We start from the raw sequence: 20,875 nt of genomic DNA, 5'->3' as shown, positions 1-20,875 counted from the left end.
CATTTTTATGGAGTTTCTCTAGTAGCACAGAGTTTAAATAAGTAAAACCTCTGCTGGGAAAAGACCCTGCACTGTTAACTTTCCTTCCTGAGCTTCCCATAACAGTGGTGTGTATCTGACTGCCCTCCCCGATATAACTCAATTTTTATACATACAATGGGAAATGGAAAATTGAAACTGTTATTCCAAATGCTTATTTTTCATCATGAATTATATTAAGAGTTTTACATACAATATTTTATCTAATATTCATAATTGCCCTGCCACATATAAACATTCACATTGCCTATACAGAGATGAGTGCTAAAGAAGTTAGTGAACTTAAATAGGGTTGGGAAGTGGTTGAAGAAGGGCTCAATCCCACATCTAATTGATTTAAAAGTCCATACTTTAAACTTTTATATTATACTTCCTTTAAATATAATGACTAAAACAAAAATGACCTGAATTTAAATGCCCCTGTTTATTTGCATCCATAACTGAGTTTGACTGTGTAAATGTGATGGCATTTAACAAGACTGAAAACTTCCAAGTGAAGTTCAGCCATACAGATTCCATATCCTCATTCATTATACAATTATCCTTCTACTACTCAATGTTTACAGTGTCCCTTTCCTTCTGGGAAGGGTTTCTGAGTGCCTGTCCCTTCTCTCCCTTTCCTTATTTGTCCATGCCCTCTTCACCCTCTACCTCTGGGGGTCTGCCACCTATGATCCACGTGTCATAGGTCTCTTGGCTGGAGCCAGTGCTACAGTGCGCTCTGGAATCAGACACATCCAAGTCCTCCTTGGGAAGGCTGGAGAGAATATTTGCATGAGGAACCAAGGGGTCTCCTTGGGAAAAACTCATCCTAAAGGAGTAGAGAATAAGGCCCACAAACTTGTCCCATAACGCTGCTTCATTCATTGAAGCAGGGAGATGCCAGCAGGGTATGAAGTGGGGCGAGGGTTGGATCCTGAGGCTGCAAGGTGTTTCATGGCTCTTCATCCTTTTAACTCAACCTCACAGACCCCAGGCTGAGTGGGGAATTATGGGGTAGGTACAGGCTCTGTAAGTAACAAAGTGAAAGTGAATTGTTTTTTCACTCATATATGTGAGACATGGGATCCAAAGCAATGTGACTTTTGGTACCCAGTGGACACAGTGTAAAGAAAGAGACATGCTCCACACTGGCTTTGATGAATGGACGATTCGAGAGACCACAGTGCTGCTTGGATTCGTGAAGGCTGTCATTCATTAGCAGGATCCAGGATGGCAGAGACAACTGTGGGTACACAGGTAACCATGGTACCAGCAAAGGCCAGGGGAAGTAGCAATGACTCTATGAGCTCCAAGACGGGATCAAGGGTGAAGAAGCATCAGTGTGAGTGGGTCCCACTTCTCTGCACATTCCCAATGGCTTTGCTGGCAGGGAGGGTGTGGAGACTTGTACATTAGCATTTGAGAAGCACACTTGTGACCATCTTGGACTCCAGAATGGCTGGATGTGACACAGGACCTGGAAGATGGGAAAGGAGGGAAAAGATGGGGAAATGTCTGAATTAGCATTATAACTTGCATAGTTATTTCTCTTTGATCTTTACAAGGACCCTCTGCAATTTGAGTTGTTATTTACATTTTATTTGTAAGGAGGTAGAGGCTAGATTAAATTTCCCAAGATCAAATAGATGGTAAGTCAAGGTAAGGGGATCAAAACTCAGATCCTCTGACTCACCATCCTTTTCTGTACCCTGCCTACTTTTCACAACCTCATGAAAACGTTTGTCTTGAGTAAAGTTATGTTTCCTTTTACCAGCTAACCAGGCTTATATAATTATATTTTTGCTGTTTGCCTTGGCTGTTAGAAATATAATTTCATCTTTTTTTTATTCTACTGACAATATTAATCTAGGTGGTTAATATATTTACCACATTTTTCTTCTAAAAGGTTTTACATTTTCTGTTTTCCTTTTAATTGCCTTTTATCATACCACTCTTTGGTGGAGGCTGCTTCAATCCTTCCTAGAAGCAAATGGGATAATTTCTTTAAAGAAAGAAAGAATCTAGAGACTAAAATTGCTACTGGCTGAGTGTGAATCAGGCTAGTCATTCCCAGTGAATAAACTGAGCAATTCCAGGTGAACTGGGAATGGAGATTTCACGTAAACTTTGATATTTTTTTTCAAAAGTCAATGAATTTTGTCAACTTCCTGATATTCCCATATAATCTCCCCTTTTAATCCATTTCAAATATTTAAGAGAAGCTTGAGAGGAGTTGGAGGGCCAGACTTCAGACATGGTACACAGGAAAGAATATCTAATAGTCTAAGAAACACATGAAAATAGAAGACATAAATGCGTAAACTGATCTAGATTTGAAGTACTGAAATGTGCTGAAGAATCACAGTTAAACTGGTCAGCTCCGTACTTCTCTGGCTTAACGAAAATTAGTTGGCAAGAGTGTGCCATACACAGTTGAGAAGCTATACTTGGAGCATATTTTGAAAGACATAAGGGAAGCTGAGGCAAATAGCATTTGTTAAGAGAAAGAAACAGGAACAAACAAGTGACACCCATGCGAAGATTAGCAGTTATTTCTAACTGGATCTGAGGGTACGTTCCAGAAAGGAGTAAGCTAGAGGAGAATTGGGTGGTTAGAAGTTCCTGGGGAAGAGAAGGAGAGCTTGAAAAACATTAGGACTTTGAAGGGTCTGTGAGGACACTGAACTTGAAATCAGAAGTTACCTGAGAATGGAAATGTCACTTTTAATAACATGATAGAAACATTTTTTGACTTCATGAAGGAAGGATGGATGGGAGTGGAAGAAGCCATTGAAGCAGAAACAGACAAATGTATCATTTAAGTTTCAGAAGGAATCTTGGTGAAAACGCATGTCAAGACCAGACAGTGAACCACATTTAAGATATTTGCAGAGAGGGAGAAAACTAACATTTTTTTTAAAATGATGTGTGATTCTACAAGGATGATGACAGTGGTGGCAGCATAGATTTTGGATCTTCCTTCCAAATGGCCAACAGAAGGCTGTGTGATTTTGGCATTTGTGTGAGAAAAAGAAAATGGAAGCAGTGAAGAGTCTTAAAATCCTAGAGCAGGAGAATGCAAAATAGCCAAAAGATCTTCACTAGAAGACAGTGTGGACAATTTGAAACTAGCAGAGGTTTCACCACTTCAAAAGCAGGTGGTACAAGGGCACCTCTGCCAAGTTCTCAAGGGCAGACATAACCTAGTCCCAGAAAACTCTTGAGACTAGACAGCCAGAGTATCCTTCCATGACAGGGTGCCCGACAGGATAAACTATGGGGAGTGAAATCACAATAGGCTGGCATAAGGAGAATAGCAACAAAGGAAAGAGAAGACTTAGATAAAAGTGGCATGGGGGACGGAGCCCTCTATTTTCAAAACTTCACAGAAGACATCAAAGAGGGAGCTCTACAAAGTTAAAAAATAAAATAAAATAAAATAAAATGCTACCTGAACTACTCAACCTTTGCCTGAAAGTGCAAATAAACTAACTTCATAGGAAAATAAACAATAGAAAAGCATCAAAGTCAAATGCCACACAAAATTGATACAAGAAAAAATAGAACGAGAAGCAGAATAATATGCTATAGACAATGAAATAAGACAGTAAGAATCAGAATAACTCCCCTACAGAAAATGACAGCACAGCACGTCAGAAATAAATATACCTTCCAAAAATAGATTAAAACTATAATATACTATTTTAAATCAACTGAAGGGAATTAAGAAAGTACATAAAACATGAAGGACACATAAATCATAAGTACAAAGCTCATAAGTTCTCAAGAAATATACAAAATAAAAGAAAAAATATATTATCAGAAAATAACTAAATTGGAAGGTATACAACAGCAAATAAACACAACAAAAAATGCCTTAAGAGAAATAGAGTGTGAAAAGAAAAAAATACTCTAAAAATTGGAATGAACTGAAGAAAGTTATAAAAGCATTTTGACAAATATCGGAAAAAAGAAAAAGAAGACCTATAATATAGAGATAGGAGTTTCCAAAGAAGAAAATGAGCACAAGGAAACAATAATTGATAAACACTATAATTTAAGGGAACATAGCTAAATTTTAAAAAATAAATGAAATATTAAAAGAATACAACATGTTGCTGAGAATTTTGCCTCAGAAGACATATTCTAACAAACACAAGACAGGTTCCTGTCACCCAGTGGCCAACTGGGTGGTGAAGGAATGCTCTAGCAGAAACCATGTATCAGAAAATTTAGAGGTAGGGAGCAAGTAGTAGATAAAAAGATAACAATATTGGATGACTATTTCTGAACACCACTGGTGTACTTTAAAAAGATAATGAACAGCTGAGAGTAAGTAACAGGAATTAAAAGCCAGGTGTGAAAGGATAGGAATACAGACTATATTCAGTATACAGGAATACGGCCATCAATGTGCAAAAACTCCAACATATTGTTCCTATGAGCCTTTCCTAAGGAAATCTACTTAGAGAATTATCTTCAGACAACTAAAATGACTAAGCAGGCATCGAAATGAGGACTGTTGATGTGTGTTATATAAAGTCACTAGGAGAACTAAGGCTACATGAGTGTTAAAAGAGAGAGTTTATAATATGTGGTGATCTGACAATGTAGATACAGAGTAACTATTTAAAAACTGGAGTAGATAGAGGTATAGCATATACAAATTTTGTATGAAAATAATCATAATTCGTGCTATTAGTATTCCGAGCTTATTATATTGAATATGGAATAAAACAACTAATCTTGGGTTATTTAAATTCTACAACCCCCTGTGTCATTCAGAATGAGGATCTTGTTGTGTTAGAAAGGAGATACAGAGGTAATATCAGCAAGTTAAATAAAAGCCCTGTGGTTCTGAATTGGACTGGAACTATGATTACAAACTCACAGAGTAATATATAGATGGTTGGTAAATAGATAGATCCACCTGTCCATTCAAAATGCCTAGAAACAATGAACCAGCCAGTAACAATGAGCATCCTCAATATCCGGATTATGCTTTTGATGTACAATTCTCATTAAGGGATATCAGTGCTTCTTGGAGAAATAGCTGGTTATACATCTGAGGCAGTAAAAGACAAGAAGACCTTGGAATGTCTTGACATACCAAAAATCAAGGAAGCTATCATAGACTATTGGGATCTCATGAAAAGGACTTAGGAGCTAACTTGGAAACATTTCCATTGGCCAAAGATAGACTAATTTGAGCTTCAATAAGTAACAGTCATAATGTTTTGAAATTCATAAAATACTTTAAAATGTCTGTGTTGACAAGGATGTTCAAAATAATGTAAAAATCAGTTGCTTTGAAAACTGGATATGTAAAAAGAAAGAATCAAGTATTTATCCTGCTTTTTTCCTCTATGAACTACGTCACTGGGTAACTAAATAGTACATGAAGGAGAGAATCATTTTATAAAAGTATTGTAGTGAATAAATGAAAACAAGATGAATGCAAATATCACCATTTTGCAACCCCCAATGAATATATGTCATTAATGGTTAATAACATTGAAGCCAAAAACAACAACCAGACCTCATGTGCTCCCTGATGAGAGAGCATGACACCACTGTCTATAATATTGCTAAAGGCATTAAACTTGAGACTAATAAAGACTCTGGATCTAGCGGCCCATTTTCAAGAAATACAGAGGAGAGAGGAACAGGTTGAAGTGCACCATGAATGTGCAATGTGAAAAATCCAGGCAATGGGAAACCCTAGAGTTCAAGCAACTAGTTCTTCAATTTTAAAGAAATGGAAAAATTGGAGTGGAACACTTTAGATATAAAGAGGCTTAGTACACTTATGTTTACAGCAGCACTATTCATGATTGCCAAAAAGTGGAAGCAACCCAAGTGTCCATCAGTGAATGAATGAATAAACAAAATGTGGTATAGCCATACAGTGGAATATTATTCAGCCTTTTTAGGAAGAAAATTCTGACATATACTACAGCATGTATGAACCGTGAAGACATTATGTAAGTGAAATAATATGGTCACAAAGCAGTAAATATTACATGATTCCTCTTATATGAAGTACCTAGAATAGTCAAATTCATAGAGACAAAATTAGAATAATAGCTGTCAGGGGCTAGGAGGAGGGTAAATGGGTTATTGTTTCATGGCTACAGAGTTTCCATTTTCAACATGAAAAGAGACGGATGATGGTAATGGTTGTACAACAATGTGAGGGCACTTAATACCACTGAACTGTACATTTAAGAGTGGTTAAAATGGTAAAGTTCTATGTTATGTGTACTTTGCCACAATTAATTTTCTTTTAATTAAAAGAGACTTAAAAGAAAAAGTAAGCTTTTTTAAAAAAATTGGCAAGTCTAAACTATACTGCTTAGGTGATAAAACCCTAAAGAAATGCAAGGAAGTGATTACTATTTAAAAAAATAAGGATATTCTCTATGTTTGGAGGATGGAGGGGGCTGTAATTGAGATAAAATATATAAAAGTGCTTCTGAGGGGCTACCAAAATTCTACTATTGACTTGGGTAGAGTTACAAGGGTCTTGACCTTAAAATAATTCAATATGCTATATATTTGTTCTCTGTAGATTTCTGTATTTTAAAATAAAAAATAGAAAATAAATCACATAGCTATGAATGTGTTTGGATGTCCAAAATCTAATAAAGAAAAGGACTTCCATTTGATTTGGTTGCATCTCTGTTATAGATGTTCACTGCCAAGACATTTATCTTATTTATAAGTATCTCATTCAACCTTCCTTTTATTTGTTCATTTGACTTGTGGATTAGTGAACTTTTGTTCTAGGAATCAAAGATAAAGGACTGAAGAAGAAAGAAACACCCTGAGTTGGTTATTCTCCATTCTCCTACCAAGATCCATTCTCCTTACCTTCTCTGATCTGCTCTGAGCTGCTGGGGATAATCCCTGTGGACTGAATCTTCCAGTTCCTAGGTCCTTTGGTTTCCATCTGGGTTTGACCAGTGGTAGACACAATCAAGATACTGGCAGGCAAGAAGAAGGAGAGGTCAAGGTCTACCTTGCCTCACTCTTCCCTCTCTTCTATACCACAACTATGGCAGTGGCTTTATCCCTTTGCAATTACTGCTAGGATTCTGCTCTAAGGCACTATCTCTCACTAAGGTCCTATAACAGTTTTCTTCCCTTTCTCCTTGAAGTCTAGAAAGATAATGCCTTCATGCTGTTGCTAAGTCCATGGGTGCCTTAATGCTTATGCTGGTTCCTTTAATAACCCTTAATATGATTATTTTTCATCCATGTCCTAACCTCCACAACCTGCATGGAAAATGAGTCCACACGGATGTGATCTAGAATGATATTATCCTAAATTATCCAAATGGGCCCTAAATTCCATAAGTTTCCTTACAAGAGACAGAAGAGAAGACAAAAGCACAGAGGAGAAAGCCATGTGAAGATGGAAGCAGAAATTTAGAGTAGTTATCAGACACAAGCCAACGAGCTCATGGAGCCACTATTAGTTGGAAGAAGCAAGGAAGGATTCTCTTTCAGAGATTCTGGAGGGAGGGTGGTGGGCCTGCTGACACCTTGGTTTTTGGACTTCCGGCCTTCAGAACTGTGAAAGAATAAATTCCTGTTGTTTTAAGCACCAGCTGTGCAGTAATTCGTTACAACAGCCATAGCAAACTAATATACCACTTAAGTGGACTTTCTGTTTCTTGTCAGAATCCTGACTGAATCAGATTGCAATCTACTAAGAAAAGCAAACCCCAAACAAAGCAGCTTATGCATCCCACTCAATGTTCTTTAAGCCATGCCCTCATGCCTCACCTGATAAAGAGATTTAATGACCCCAAAGAAAATATCTCCAGATACCGAAACTTGGGGGTCCCCAGTGAAAGATCAACCTGCAGTGAATCCCTCCAGACTCTACATCTCCTCTATTCCCATTCATCCCCCTGACCCACCCCTAACACACATAAACTGCAATCAGCCTTTAGGGCCCCCCTCTTTCCTTTTTTTTATTAAAGTATAGTTAATTTATAATATTATGTTAGTTTCAGGTATACAGTATTGTGATTCAGGTTTTTTCTTATTATATTCCATTATAAGTTATTATAAGATATTGAATACAGTTCTCTGTACTATACAGCAAATCTCTGTTGCTTATCTATTTTATGTATAGTAGTTTGTATCTCTTAATCCCATGTTCCTACTTTATCCCTCCCCCAGCCCTCCCCTTTGGTAACCATAAGTTTGTTTTCTATGTCTGTGAGTCTGTTTCTGCTTTGTATATAGATTCATTTGTATTATTTTTTAGATTCCACATATAAGTGATATCATATATTTGTCTTTCTCTGTCTGACTGACTTCATTAAGTATAATACTCACTAGGTCCATCTGTGTTGCTGCATATGGCAATGTTTCATTCTTTTCTATGGCTGAGTGTGTGTATATTGTGTGTGTGTGTATATATATATATACACATTGTGTATATATTCCATTGTGTGTATATGTGTGTGTGTGTATATATATATATTGTGTGTATATGTGTGTGTGTGTGTATATATATATATATATATATATATATATCACATCTTCTTAAGCCAGTTGTCTGTTAATGGGCACTTGGGTTGTTTCCATGTCTTGGTTATTATAAATAGCGCTCTTATGAACATTGAGATGCATGTATCTTTTCAAATTATTTTTATTTTTTTCTGAAAATATATCCAGGAGTGGAATTGCTGGATCCTATGGTAGCTCTACTTTTAGTTTTTTAAGGAACCTCCATACTGTTTTCCATGGCCATCACTACCCGACCTGGACCACATCCCAGGCCCTCTGGGCTGTCACTGCTTAGTTAGTCCTCTCCCAGGGCTTGTCTGCCAAGATTCAGTGCTTGGTCGCTTCACGGTCTGTGGCGCCACCCCGTACACAGGCCGACAACGGCCATCACATAGCGTCCCACTCTTAAATATGCATAGGCAACAAAGGTTTACAAGACACTTGAGAAGTTCTTCAACATGTAAACCAACACATACAATATACATACAATACAAACATACAACACACACAACACAAACACATACACACACAAATACAGAGAGAAAGAATAAAAAGGATAAAAGAGAAGGAAAATCTCAGAAAATTATAACTAATGGCCTGAGAACATGAAAAAGCATATTGCATCCTTGAAACAAGAACAGATTACTACATAAAATAAAGATCAAGAAATAAGAAAGTAAACACAAAAATTTTAAAATGGTTGCTGAACTCTGAAACCACTTTTCACTTACACTAAAATTGAACAAATAAGTAAGTAAACTATAGATAATGGGAATCAGGACTCTCGCTGTCAAAGAAAGAAGTCACAAATAAAAAATGAAGGAAGTCTACAGTGAATCCTGGGCTGCTGGATTAGAGTCAAAGAATCAGCATGAACTTATGATTTTATATCTATCTGTCTATCTTCCTAGCTAGCTATAGAGATACACACACACACACACAGAGAGAAATATTTAAAATGTGTGTATAAATATTGGTTAGTATATATATATATACATATATATATATATATACACACACACACACACACACACACACACACACACAGAAAGAGAAATATTTAAAATGTGTGTATAAATATTGGTTAGTATATATATATATATATATATACACACACACACACACACACACACACACACACACACACACATTTCTTTGTTCTCTCTGCTGAAAGGGCCCAGATGCAATGAACCCCAGTAGCAATGAACATACCCAGCAACCTGATCTTTATTTTTAATATCATTCTCTTGTAAACAGAAACAGGATTCCTTGGAAAAATGGCTGATTGTAGGACTAGGGCAGGAAAAAATATAAGATGAGCCTAGAGCAACTTGAAATGCCATAATGTAAAGAAGTGCTCAAAAATATAAATGATGGGGCTATGTCAAAGCAACACTGAAGCCAACTTAAAGTGCTCCCATTAACCAAGGCTAGGACAATTTGAGGAACAAAATAAAAAATATAGTATTAGCTTATAACCCAAAGTAAAAAATATCCCTTAGTCCATACTGATATAAACAAATAATTGAATAAATAAATAATTGGGAAGAGGAGATAAATCTCCCATACAGAAGAATCCCAGATAATTTGTATAGCTATTCCACCATGAAGGAGGTGGAACTTAAATCCCCACCTCTTAATTATAGGCTGTGCTGAGTGAGTTGCTTCCAGACAGAAAATTTAGAAGGAGCAGGGGGTAAACTCACAGTGGGGAAATTTGGCAAAAACTAGCTTGGCTAGATGATAAAGGTTAACATCATTAGGGATAAGTCATGTGCACATCAAGCACCCTTAATGTGATGTAAAGAGAATGGTGCTTCTCTTCTGTGGCGGCTTTTTAAAAACCCCTAACCTCAGTCTACCCATGAGAAAAGCATCAGACAAACCCAAATTGAGAGACATGCTATAAAATGCCTGACCAGTACTCTTCAAAACTGTTTAGGTCATAGAAAACAAGGTAAGCCAGAAATTGTCACGTATTGACGGAGGCTAAGGGTGCATGATGATTGAATGCAACATGTTATCCTGGATTGAATCCCAGAACAGAAAAATGATGCTTGTGGGAAAACCAGGGAAATTCAAGTAGTCTGCATTTTAGTTAGTAACACTGTTCTAATGATCATTTCTTAGTTTTGGTAAGTGTACTAGGGTTATGTAAGATGTTAAGGGTATATGGACACTCTACTATCTTTACAACTCTTCTGTGAATTTAAAATTATTCCAAGATTAAAAGTGTGAAAAATCATAGCTGGTGAACTAGATATGAGTTGAGAGTTAAGGTATTATGAGAGGCTGCCAAGGGCTTGTGGGGTGAGGCTGGGGGGAGGAGTATGGGAGATGGAGTCAGGAAAGACTTTCTTGAATGAGAAGATGGTGGTGGGATGAGACTGCAAGTATACAATGGTAGTGGTAGAAATAATAATTATGATAGTAATCAGTACTCCATTAAGTTCTTAGTAAGAACCAGGTACTGACTTGGGGATCTTATTTACAACATTTCATGTAATCCTCACAATAGCCCAAAAAAGTTATTATTTTTGCCCTTATTTTATGGTTATGGAAACTCAGATTGAGAGAAATGAAGCAACTTTGCCTGTGCTGCTCATCTAGGGAAAGTACCTGGGATTTGAATCCAGGTCTGTTTGACTCCCAAACTCTTACTCTAAATACTACAGTTATTTTCAGTCTCCAGTCTAACCAAAAACCAAGGACCAAAAAACAGAAAGGATTTGTTCACTCTGTCAGTTAGCTTTGCTACATGGTCAGTGGGCTAGCTGGTCTCACCTGCATGGTCTTCTCAAGGTTTCAACAGCAGCAAGAGGGCAAACCCCAAACAGCAAATGTTCCTCAAACCTCTGCTTGTGTAACACTTGCTAATATCCCATTTGCCACGCAAGTCACATGGCCAATAGGCGGTCAGGGGTGGAGATGTAAATTCTGCTCCTGATGAGATAACCGGCAGCATCACATTGCAGGGGCCTGGAGCAGGTCAGAACACAATTGATGACCAGTATTCAGACTTCTCAAGCTATTCGTCATTCAGACTAGAGGAAGAGAGGCAGTGGCAAATCCAGGCCTCCAGATTTTCAGTTCAGAAGGTCTCCAAAGATCCACACTGCCTGTAGGCTCAATCTTGAGATGTGGAAATTTGGACTGTGTGGACAGAGAAAGGTCAGGGAAAGTCCAGGGGAAGATGTGTGAGCAGGGTGTATTATGTGGCTACCAAAGTTCAAGACTGGCCACCGTGAGGCCAGCTGTGGGAAACAGCAGGTGGTAGGAGGCCTCAAATGTCAGAGTCAGACCCTTGGGCTTGCTGGTCCAGTAAATCTCCAGGCCCAGGTCTGGGTCTAACTCATTCCTGTGCCCAGAATAGGGTCTGACACCAGGGAGGAACTGATGAGACCTTGTGTTAGGGTAAGTGAATATGTGAATGTAAGGTAACACATGGGTGTTTGTACTTCATAAAATCCTATTTGAAAAAAAGTCTAAGCCATTTTTATTTTAAGTCATTAAGTAAAAAAGAAAGACTCTAAAAACAAGGGTCACACTTATAAATAAAATTTCCCTTGTCTTAACATCTTGCAGACTACCCTCCAATAAATTTTGCAATGGAATTTTTTTTCTTGCTTCTTTGAATCTAGTTGGCATACTTAAATTTTTTTTTATCTTTTTGGGGTGATTTTTTTTCCCACAAAAACCCAGTTGAGTACCTTGTACCAATTTATACTTCCTTCCTATTTACTGAGTTTAAAATGGGCAGAGGCAAGAATACCAAATAGTTGCATAACATGCCAAGACCCTGATTAGTTGACAGTAGATGTTTAAATAAAACATCCTCCAAATGAAGCAAGTCAGAACTTGAAGTGCCCAGTTATGTCATGGGTGACCGTTAAAGTGTACTCACTGATCCAATAAATTGATAAGTCCACCCTGACAGCTATGATTCCAGGTAGCAGCCCCACAAACAAAGCAGAAACTGACCAGAGACCACAGTGTTCTCCTCCACACACACTGACTCAAAGAAGGGCGCAGCCACCGACAACACAGCAGAAGACACCAGCGCCTGGTAGCCCTGCACTTGCGTGGTGTTTACACCCAACCCATGATGTTTGGCTCCTACCCACACTGGATAAAGTGATGCAGCTAAATACCCAGGGCCTCAAACAGCATTCCAAGGACATTAAACTTCATATCAGAATAGGAATTTGGGATTGCACCTAAAGTGACAGGATGCAGCAGTTGAGTTGTATTTTGGTGAGGTGCTTCTTGTGGCAGAAGGTTTGGATGGCCGTGACAACCACCTGCCATGGTGGCCACGCCTGGGTCCTCGGACAGGCACGGATGGTGCTGTTTGGCAGAGAGAAGTGCTGAGGACCAGGAAGCCATAGAAGTGACCACCAGGAAGAAGGACTTGCAGAATTTTGGAGGTGAAGATGTCCAACTCCTGACGGAAGTAAGGCCCAGTCAGGTGGCCACAGGATGTCCCAGGGTCGAGCTCGCGTTGGGGGTCCTTTGGCCGAGAAACAAGATGCAGATGGACACCATTGGTCTGAGGAGCAGCCCAGCAGAAACGTGCCTGTTGCCCGGCCCTGGAGAGGAGCACGCATCTACTCCCAGGCGACCAGCCATCCCTGCAGCACACATCTGCACAAGCACCACCCACTCCAACCATGGACCCTAAGAGGCTAAACTTTATGATTGGTAAGAAATTCAGGCCTTATGGTAGGAAAGGGTAGGTATTTTAGTTTCCAAGGGTTCGGAATTTCAGATCACTTTACCTGGGCATCTCTGTGCTTTGCCCATGCAGAGGCCCTTCGGGAAGCAGCATGAGTGTCCCAGGCTAGTGCTTAAGGAGGGAGTAATTTGGCAGGATACGGTTGACTCTACCTGGTAAACTATTACTCTGCTTCCTTTCAAGGGGACCTCGTTCCACCCTTCTCTTTGATACAATTGTTGATGTAAAAGGTGTGCTAAAATTCCTGAGGAGACTCCTAAGCTCTGAAAGACATATGACCTAACAGAATGGAGTCCTGGCCTCCTTCCTGAGAGACATAAAACTCAGGCATCTCCAGTCCTAGCTTGCATTTTACTAGCTGCAGGGCCTCCGGTGTGTTACTTACACTCTCTTTGCCTCATTTTCCTCATGTGTAAAATGAAAATCTTAATAGTTCCTGTGATGGTGAGAGTATGCCAGGCAGATGGGGTGCTATCGTGTTAGTGATCACAAATTATAACCATTCATTTCAGAAGGCTTTCTCGGTGGCAGGACTCTCCTTTTATGTGTTTTCTAAAGCTGTTTAATGAATATATATATATGTATGTATGTGTGTGTGTCTGTGTGTGTGTGTGTGTGTGTATACACACACACATATACATTTCAGTTAAAAAAAAACTTTATATTATAATAAACTTCAGTTAGGTTTCTGTTTTAAGGTTAATTTAAACTGTTCTATAAGAAAAGTTTCTGGTCTAAGTTCAGAAATGTTCTTGCTTTGTATCCGAATTAAATGTTGGTTACTATAAAAGAGTGGTTCTCAACCAGAGGTGATTTCTTTTCCACATCTTTATTGGAGTATAATTGCTTTATAATGTTGTGTTAGTTTCTGCTGTACAACAAAGTGAATCAGCTATATGTATATGTATATCCCCATCCAGAGGTGGTATTGACGGTGTGATTTGTCAATGACTGGAGACGTTTCTGGTTGTCGTGATACAGGGGGTGGTACTACTGAATCTAGGGAGAGAGACCAAGGATGTTGCTAAACATCCTACAGTGCACGGGCAGGCCCCTTGCGACAAAGAATTATCTGGCCTAAAATGTCGTTAGTGCCCATATTGAGAAACTGCCTTAAAGTGACCTAGTCAACAGAAATAGCTAGTAAATAATTTAATTTCCATTAGGGAAAGAACATTTTCTCTTCAAAGGGAAGTTAGGTGAGGATAAACATGCAGCCTGGGGAGCACAGGAGTCAGGCTCATTGCTGATAGATAATTATGACCTTTCTTTCTGTGCTGATGTTTCGTAGGAAGGGTATTCAAAGAACCAAGGGAAAGAGAACAGAAGAACCAGGGAAAATGATAAACCTATCCATTTAACTCTAAAGAGGTAAAACGCTTATATCTGTGATTGAAAAAAAAAAAACCTGACAACTAAGAAAAATCATTTATAGGGCTTTTGGACACCAAGTTGGTTAGATGTCTCAAAACCATCTTGGGATGTTCTGACTCTAAGTCAAAGATTGAATTGAAATAAACCTTCCACTGATCTCTTCCTTATTAAAATATTAACCATATGCTCTAGCAAAGGAAGCAGAGAGCTTTATGAAGAAAGTTTTAAATAAAAACAACCTGTTGGAAAAGTAGCTACTTCACTTAAATATCTTTATGAACTACTGATTTTTAATAAACCTAGAAAACCTGTATCACTAGGATCAGAAATAACCAGACTGTTACCAAAGGGTTTTTATTTAAATGTCTGAGCTAAAGACATTTGGGATAGTTTGGGATATTGTTTAGCAAAAATTCTCTCCCCTCCAACTCAGGGTGGAGTGTGCTTTCCCACCCGTTGACACTGGATTATCCGTGTGACTCTTTGACCAAAGGAACATGAGCAGTCAGGACCCAAGTAGAAGCCTGAAATGTGCTCCTGCAATTTTTTTATCTTGTGTCCTTGAGTGATTAATCATCAGAAGACTGTGCCTTGGTCACCGCTGCCCTTTCAGTTTGGAACAAGAAAACACACGTAAGAGTAACTGAACCCAGTCTCCAGCCTGGAGCCAAGCCTGTAGCAGGACCACTTGACCTAATTCAGCTCATATCAGCTGAAGCACCGTACGTCTGCACACCTGTGAACTTGACAATAAATGCCTGTTACTGAAAGGCACTAAGTTTGGGGGTGGTTTGTTACACAGCATTATGGTGACAATAGCCGTAATAGAGTGACAAGTCTGTATGATTTTGGTTTTAAATGAATTCACTACAAATGGGATTCTAAATAGATATTTGCAAATTCATTTCTCTTTCCCTCCAGGGATAATGACTATTACTTCTGTGTTTTGTGTTGCTGACCAAAATATGTTTGATGGAGCATGGAATTGGTTACATGAGGGCAGACTTCTACAAGGATTCATTTCTACAAGATGCAGAAATGTCTTTCAAATCACTTTAGAAGTCTTTCAGGCATTTGAATAAGAGTGGCCTTTAGAAAGAACCTTGTTGGCTGCATGTAGGGCTTTGAAATAATCTAAGCTCTGAGTTAGAAAACAATCTGTACAGTGGTTACAATCTACGGCCTTCTGGGGAAAAGCTGAGTGGCTTCGTTATTTCATTCTTCAAATTTCCAGGAACATTTCTTCCATTTGGCTCATGAGATTAAAGATTTAGCAAAGAAGGGACAAGGCAGCGTTTAGATGGGCAGGTGATGAGCTGCTTAAACAAAGTTTATTGATTCTTTGCAATCAGAAATCTCATCTACATAAAATGAGGAGTCATTAAATTGCATCTTAATTGTGATCTCTCCTAATGTAATTGAATTTCAACACTTAGGTCATGGGCTGGAGTGCAAAGGCACTTTCTTCTAGAAAGGTTTTTAAATTAATTTTCCTCCTTATTCGCAGGAGGGCGATGCTAGAGCCCAGTGTGAATGAACTATATTAAATGAGCCCATATAAGATTCTGGACAAGTACATTGACATGGATTCCACAAGCTGGGGAAGGTTTCTAGCTGTATATAAGTGTATTCAGCTGTCACTGATGAATATAAATGTATGGCTGATGAAGGAGGATTGTGGTATAAGCTACAGACTTTAACGTTTAGTCATACCTCTTTTTCTCCTCAGATTGGAGTGGATAAAATGAGCCTGAGAAGTAGCAGACTAAAGTTGAGATCACTAGAATCAGAGAGTGCCAGAATTTGAAGCCACATGAGAGACCAGCAAAATTGAGCCAACCTGTCACCTAAGGAAATGGAAACCTTCTGAAAGCCAGTGATGTACCCAAGGCTGTACAGATAGTGAATTCCAGAGATGAATGGTACATATAGCTGCTCTGATTGCTAATTCTAGGTACTTCCCAGGTTTAAGGAAGACTGTCAAATTGAAAGTTCCTGAACACAGAAACATTAATTATGGTCATATGCATATACTGTAGAGGGTGTGACTTATTGGCCTTCAAAGGCAGAAATATTTGACGCCTTTGCTTTGCTGTGGCATCAGCATGTATTTGGGAGCCCCATGGAGTGGGAGATCCCACCTGAGCACTGTCTTTCCCATTGGGAGTTCTCCCAGAGCGTGGTCTCTCCTGGCCCCTGACCCATTCTGGAGTCTATGTTTCTGGCAGGATCTATTCTGACAAAGCTGTCCTGGGTGCTCCGTGGCCTCACATTCGTGTCTGTCAAGGTGGTGTGGTTGTCCAGGGCAAGCGTGTAGGTCAGTGGCTCCTGGCAGGTGATGGTTACATAAGCATCCTGCCTGGCACCCGAGTGGAAACGCTGGCCCCAGTGCTTCCGAGAGAAGAGAACATGCCGGGGGCAGCGTACAGCTGAGGTGCAAATGTGCACATGTTCGCTGGCCTGATGGGAATTTTTTCCAGTAAAGTGATTTTTCACATGGTCAGAGGAGGCGGGAGAAAAGGCTCCATCACCTGCCAGACACAGGGTGCCCTAAAACGCAAAGTGTTTCAGATTTGTCTCGGCTTTGAGGGGCTTGGGGTTTGTGTATTTTTAGAGCTACTTATTCTTTACTCTCGTTTCAAGTGGCAAGCACTCCATTCACTTTTCTCAGTGGAGCGAGAACAGACTGATTGGCCCTCTGGGTGTTCGGGAATGAAAGGTCATTCTTCCACTCGGCAAACACATCCACTCTGTGACCTGAAAAATCTCCTCGTGCAGTGCCCCTCGGCCTGGCCAGGCCAAATGCTGTCCTCGGAGGACTCACGCAAGGTGAGGACACAGACTATGGTCTTAAACCAAAAAGAGAGAGAAGAGAGGGGAAGGGAGTTAATAAATACAGCAGCAGGGAGAAAAGCAGGATAGAAAGGACGCAGAAAAGATCGGAGAGGTTATACAGGGGAAGGATTGTTTGGGTTTTTTTGCCCCTTCAGGAAGAGCCAGAGAAAATCCGTTTGAAACAAGAAGCACTGCAGATGTGATGTATTCATTTCCTTCACGAATAGACCAGGAGATTGTATTTCTAAAAGCAATGATAGACACTGGGGAAGACCAAGAAGTTTAAACACTGGACCACAGAATAGCAGATTCAGAAGGCACTGAGAACCCTTTTAGCTCTTCTCCGTTTTCACAAGACACTACAATGATGGTATCAAAGTGTTTAAATATATAAGCCCACAAGAATCAAGAGGTTTCAACATAGTTTTGAAAGACGGAAGACAAGTGGAAGAGTGTGAAACTGAAGCAGTAGAACAGAGGAAAAGCATCACCTAGAATATGCACAGCGACCACCTGCAACTGAGGAGGATTCTGACCCCACCTGCAGAACCCTTCATGTCCACAAGCATGATCCTGGATGATGAAGGTGTTTTGGGCAGCATTGAGAATTCTTTTCAGAAGTTCCATGCTTTCTTGGATCTCCTTAAAGATGCTGGGCTTGGGCAGCTGGCCACAATGGCTGGTATAGATCACTCAGATTTTCATTTACTAGGTCGTCCCCAGATGAACTCTACTGTTAGTAGTCCACATAAAGAAGAAAAGAAGGCACTTGAAGAAGAAAAATCAGAATCAAAGCAGAGTGCCCCAGGACCAACGCAAAATCTCCAATTTCAGAAAATTACAGGTGATGCTGGGATTCCTTTGCCTGTCGACTCCTTCCACGTCCCAGTCTCTACTCAGGAGGCCTTAGAAACTTCCAAAGACAAGCTGGGGGTCGCAGTCACAGAGCAGCGGCAGGAGTCTTTTGAAGATTTCATTGCTAGAACATGTTCTCCTTCAGCAGACGTCATTTCTGGAACTGGAAGTCAAAGAAAAAAAGAGGAATTACCTAGAAATAGCAGGTCTTCTTCAGAGAAAATGACCAGAGCATAATATACCAAAAACTACTCTGCTAAGAAACAACCTGGGAAGGACCTGCATTCCTGCTCTGACTCACCTGTAAAGCAGAAAAGCAAAGGAATTGGGCAAAATAATTCTTTGCTTAATGAACCAATTAGAAGTGAGTCTTCGAAAAAACACATTTCTGTTAAGAAAGAGAGTACAATAGTGACTGTTTCTTCAAAGACAACTAAAAGTAAACTCAGTCTACTAGAACATTCTGAAAGTGATACTCTTGGATCTGATTGTGAATTTCCAGAAAGCATCCATATTCCATCACGCCTAACATAGGTCTAAATCTTTTAAAATCTTTTAAAATTATGTTTTTGCCTTCAAATTTTAATAAATTATTTGTTTTTATTATAGCATATGGTGTTTTAAAATACTTGACTGGAAGCCATTAGAGAAAGATTTATCTATACTTTTTTATTATAATGAAAGTTTTGGTGTATTTTTCCTTGTGACAGTTTGCACCATTCATTCAGCTAGTGTTTACTGAGGGTTTCATATGTACAGTACTTTTCTGGGTGCTATTGCTTTCAGCAGTGAACAAAATAAAGCTTTTGCTCTCCTGGAACTAACACTCTGTGGTGGGAGAAAACATAAACAACAAAACAGGGTAGGGGGTAAAAAGAGATGGGAATAATAAATGGAATAGTTTTACCATTTGGTTAACTGTCAAACTATTATAAATCGTATGGCCAGAAGCCATTGACATATTTTAATTCACAATAACCAGAGAGCATCAAACAATTTACCAAGGCACTTAACCGTGTTTATGGATTACAGCAACACTATGAGGTAGGGAACTATTACCATCCCCTTTTATAGATGAGGAGTCTGAGGAGACATTATGTGAGTTGCCCAGAATTACACAGCTGTAAGTAAGTGGGAAGCTGGGATGTGACCAGAACCCATGCTCTTTTTTTTTAATGTATGGACTTTATTATGTTTCATTTGTTTCTGATTTATGTGATTTTTTTAAAGATTTTTTTTGATGTTGACTATTTTTAAAGTCTTTATGGAATTTGTTACAGTATTGCTTCTGTTTTATGTTTTGGTTTTTTGGTCGCAAGGCACGTGGGATCTTAGCTCCCCAACCAGGGATCGAACCCTCACCCCCTCCATTGCAAGGCGAAGTCTTAACCACCGGACCACTAGGGAAGTCCCCCTTCTGTGGTGATTTTTATGTCAGTTTTTTTTAATTTTATTTTTTATTGACGTATAGAATTACAGTGTTGTGTTAATTACTGCTGCACAGAAAAGTGACTCATTTATACATTTATATACATTCTTTTTCATATTCTTTTCCATTACGGTTTATCACAGGATATTGAATATAGTTCCCTGTGCTATACATATACAGTAGGACCTTTTGGGGTTTTTTTAAATACATCCACTTTTTAAAAAATAAATGTATTTATTTTAAAAAAAAAAAAAAAAAAAAAGAAATATTTCTATCAGGACAGCATCCAGGCTGGATGAAAGCAGGTCTCAGTTCCACTGTATCAGGTTAACATCAAATATATTTGTTTAGTCATCAATCCATCAGAGAGCAATAGAACCGGGTTGGTAACATCTCAGACTTTTGGATCAAACGGACATGGATTCAAGTTCCAGTCAACAGCTTGCTAACTTCTCTAAGGCCTTGGTCTTCTCATTATTAAAAAAAAGAAACAGCAGAATCTTCGTGGAGTGATTGTATTTAATGTGATAATGTGTGAGTGCTTAGTAAAATATGTAACACGTAGTGACTTCTCAAGTTTTAGCTGTTATTACTTAACGTGTATCACAATGGGCACAGCACCAACAGGATTTAAAGAGACACAAAGGCTAGAAACTGCCCTCACTAAGAAGCTTCTAAGTGATGTCATGTTACTGGTCCTCAGACCTCTCGTGGAGTAGCAAGGACTTAGGTGTTGGTGCAAGTTCCAGGCAACTCAAGTGCCTACCCATGACCACGTGCTTATTTTACGTCTATTAATTATAATACTAAACACAGAAGAGGATGAAAAAGAGAAGGAAAGAGAGCCAAGAGAAATAGACCTTGTCTCTACTCACAAGTTTATTTTTTCTCCTCTTAAATTCTCAGTGATCAGGCCGACATCATCACCTACACCACCACCACTCACAAACAATGTTAGCTACCTGAAACAATGAGGGAAAAAATACTCATTGAGCAAATATGCAATGATCTAGGACCAAACCTTGAAAGGGTGCTAAACAGACATGGCTAAGAGAGTAATCACCATGGGGCAGGACTAGTCAGGAGAGTTTCCTAGGTAA

At 39.1% G+C, this 20,875-nt stretch overlaps 1 protein-coding gene and 1 pseudogene across 1 annotated transcript; one reads left to right on the top strand and one right to left on the bottom strand.

Annotated features, from left to right (window-relative positions):
* Nucleotides 1-660: 660 nt before the first annotated feature.
* LOC101287053 (solute carrier family 35 member E3-like) lies at nucleotides 661-13,154 on the bottom strand (annotated as a pseudogene).
* A 4,494-nt stretch (nucleotides 13,155-17,648) lies between these two features.
* On the top strand, nucleotides 17,649-19,584 carry LOC101286799 (centrosomal protein of 78 kDa-like). Its single transcript, XM_033431018.2, has one exon. The coding sequence runs from the start codon at nucleotides 17,990-17,992 to the stop codon at nucleotides 18,581-18,583; it is 594 nt and encodes a 197-aa protein (XP_033286909.2). The 5' UTR covers nucleotides 17,649-17,989; the 3' UTR covers nucleotides 18,584-19,584.
* The last annotated feature ends 1,291 nt before the right edge of the window (nucleotides 19,585-20,875 follow it).

The sequence above is a fragment of the Orcinus orca genome, chromosome 1, assembly GCF_937001465.1.
Source record: "Orcinus orca chromosome 1, mOrcOrc1.1, whole genome shotgun sequence".
NCBI classification, from domain to species: domain Eukaryota; kingdom Metazoa; phylum Chordata; class Mammalia; order Artiodactyla; family Delphinidae; genus Orcinus; species Orcinus orca.
Note: the sequence above shows the minus strand (reverse complement) of the source record. Positions and strands in the feature narration are given on the sequence as shown.